General features: G+C 42.0%; 1 protein-coding gene across 1 annotated transcript; it reads right to left on the minus strand.

Annotated features, from left to right (window-relative positions):
- Positions 1-56: 56 nt before the first annotated feature.
- Positions 57-590, minus strand: LOC112139597 (bromodomain and PHD finger-containing protein 3-like; the record flags this gene model as incomplete). Its single annotated transcript, XM_024262416.1, has 2 exons — positions 57-369; positions 462-590. Coding segments are annotated over 2 exons (442 nt in total), but the record flags the coding sequence as incomplete, so codon positions are not given.
- Between the last annotated feature and the right edge of the window lie 460 nt (positions 591-1050).

The following is a 1050-nucleotide window of genomic DNA, read 5'->3' on the forward strand; positions in this document are numbered from 1 at the left end:
GGAGGAAGTGAGCAGACGCTGACTGAGGATGGAGCAGATTTCCTCGCTGAACTCACCGTCGTCCCACGTGCAGTGGTAGAAGCCATGCTTGTTTGGTGCCTCTGGCAGGTGCATGCCAGTGCTGGGGTCCAGCCCAATGCTCTGAGACTGCCTGTGGGCGTGACGCAGGATGGCTCCGCCCACCTCCCGCAGCTGTAGAGCTGCTTTGTGGAACATGGTGTCCTTGGAGTTGTATTTGAGACAGTTAGAAATCATGAGATTGAAGTCTTTCTCCAAGTCTGCGACCGAGCAATAGGCGTGTCCCTCCAGTTTGGTGCGCATGGTGGACAGGTCCATGGGTTGGGATATGAACTCCAGGTAATCTGGGACCTCGGATAAACATACAAACCAAAATGTTAGTGGATCCCCGGTTTAGTAGGGATGAAAACATTTATATTAGAGTGCAGTGTAAAGACACCAACCTCTGATAGATTGACAGGCTGAGAAAAGATCTTGGCTGTGTCTTTTTCTTCTAGTTGGTCCAAAGTGTATCGCAGAAGCGTCAGTGCAGGAGTCAACTTCAGCTCAAGAACAGCCTGCTGGATTTTCATCTGAGGACATACAATCACGGGGAATAATCAGTCTCTACACCTTTAAATACCCACTCCAATGAAATTATGGTGTTTTTAACATGTACTTGTGGCATTTTTCTAACGATTCGGAACATATATGAAGAAAATTTAAGCTTGAAATTGGTTTTCTGAGTATTTTTTTATTGTGTGAATGCTGTAAATGTCACAGGTGTTTTGGCATCTACTGGGATTTTTAAAATATTTTGGAGTTTCAGCTGTTAAATCGACATTATGATGGCTTTTTGGACTATTACCATTTACTGAGGTTTTATAGGCTATCTAGGAGTTTAGCTAATATATCTGTTACATACTAGCTGTTTTAGCTAATTTAAGTAATTATTTTTTCAGTTTTTTAGGTTATTTTAGCTAAGCTAATACTTCAGTTACATACTAGCTGTTTTGGCCCATTTAAATTTAAATTTTTTAGGCTTTTTTGGAG

Source organism: Oryzias melastigma, unplaced genomic scaffold (assembly GCF_002922805.2).
Source record: "Oryzias melastigma strain HK-1 unplaced genomic scaffold, ASM292280v2 sc06625, whole genome shotgun sequence".
NCBI classification, from domain to species: domain Eukaryota; kingdom Metazoa; phylum Chordata; class Actinopteri; order Beloniformes; family Adrianichthyidae; genus Oryzias; species Oryzias melastigma.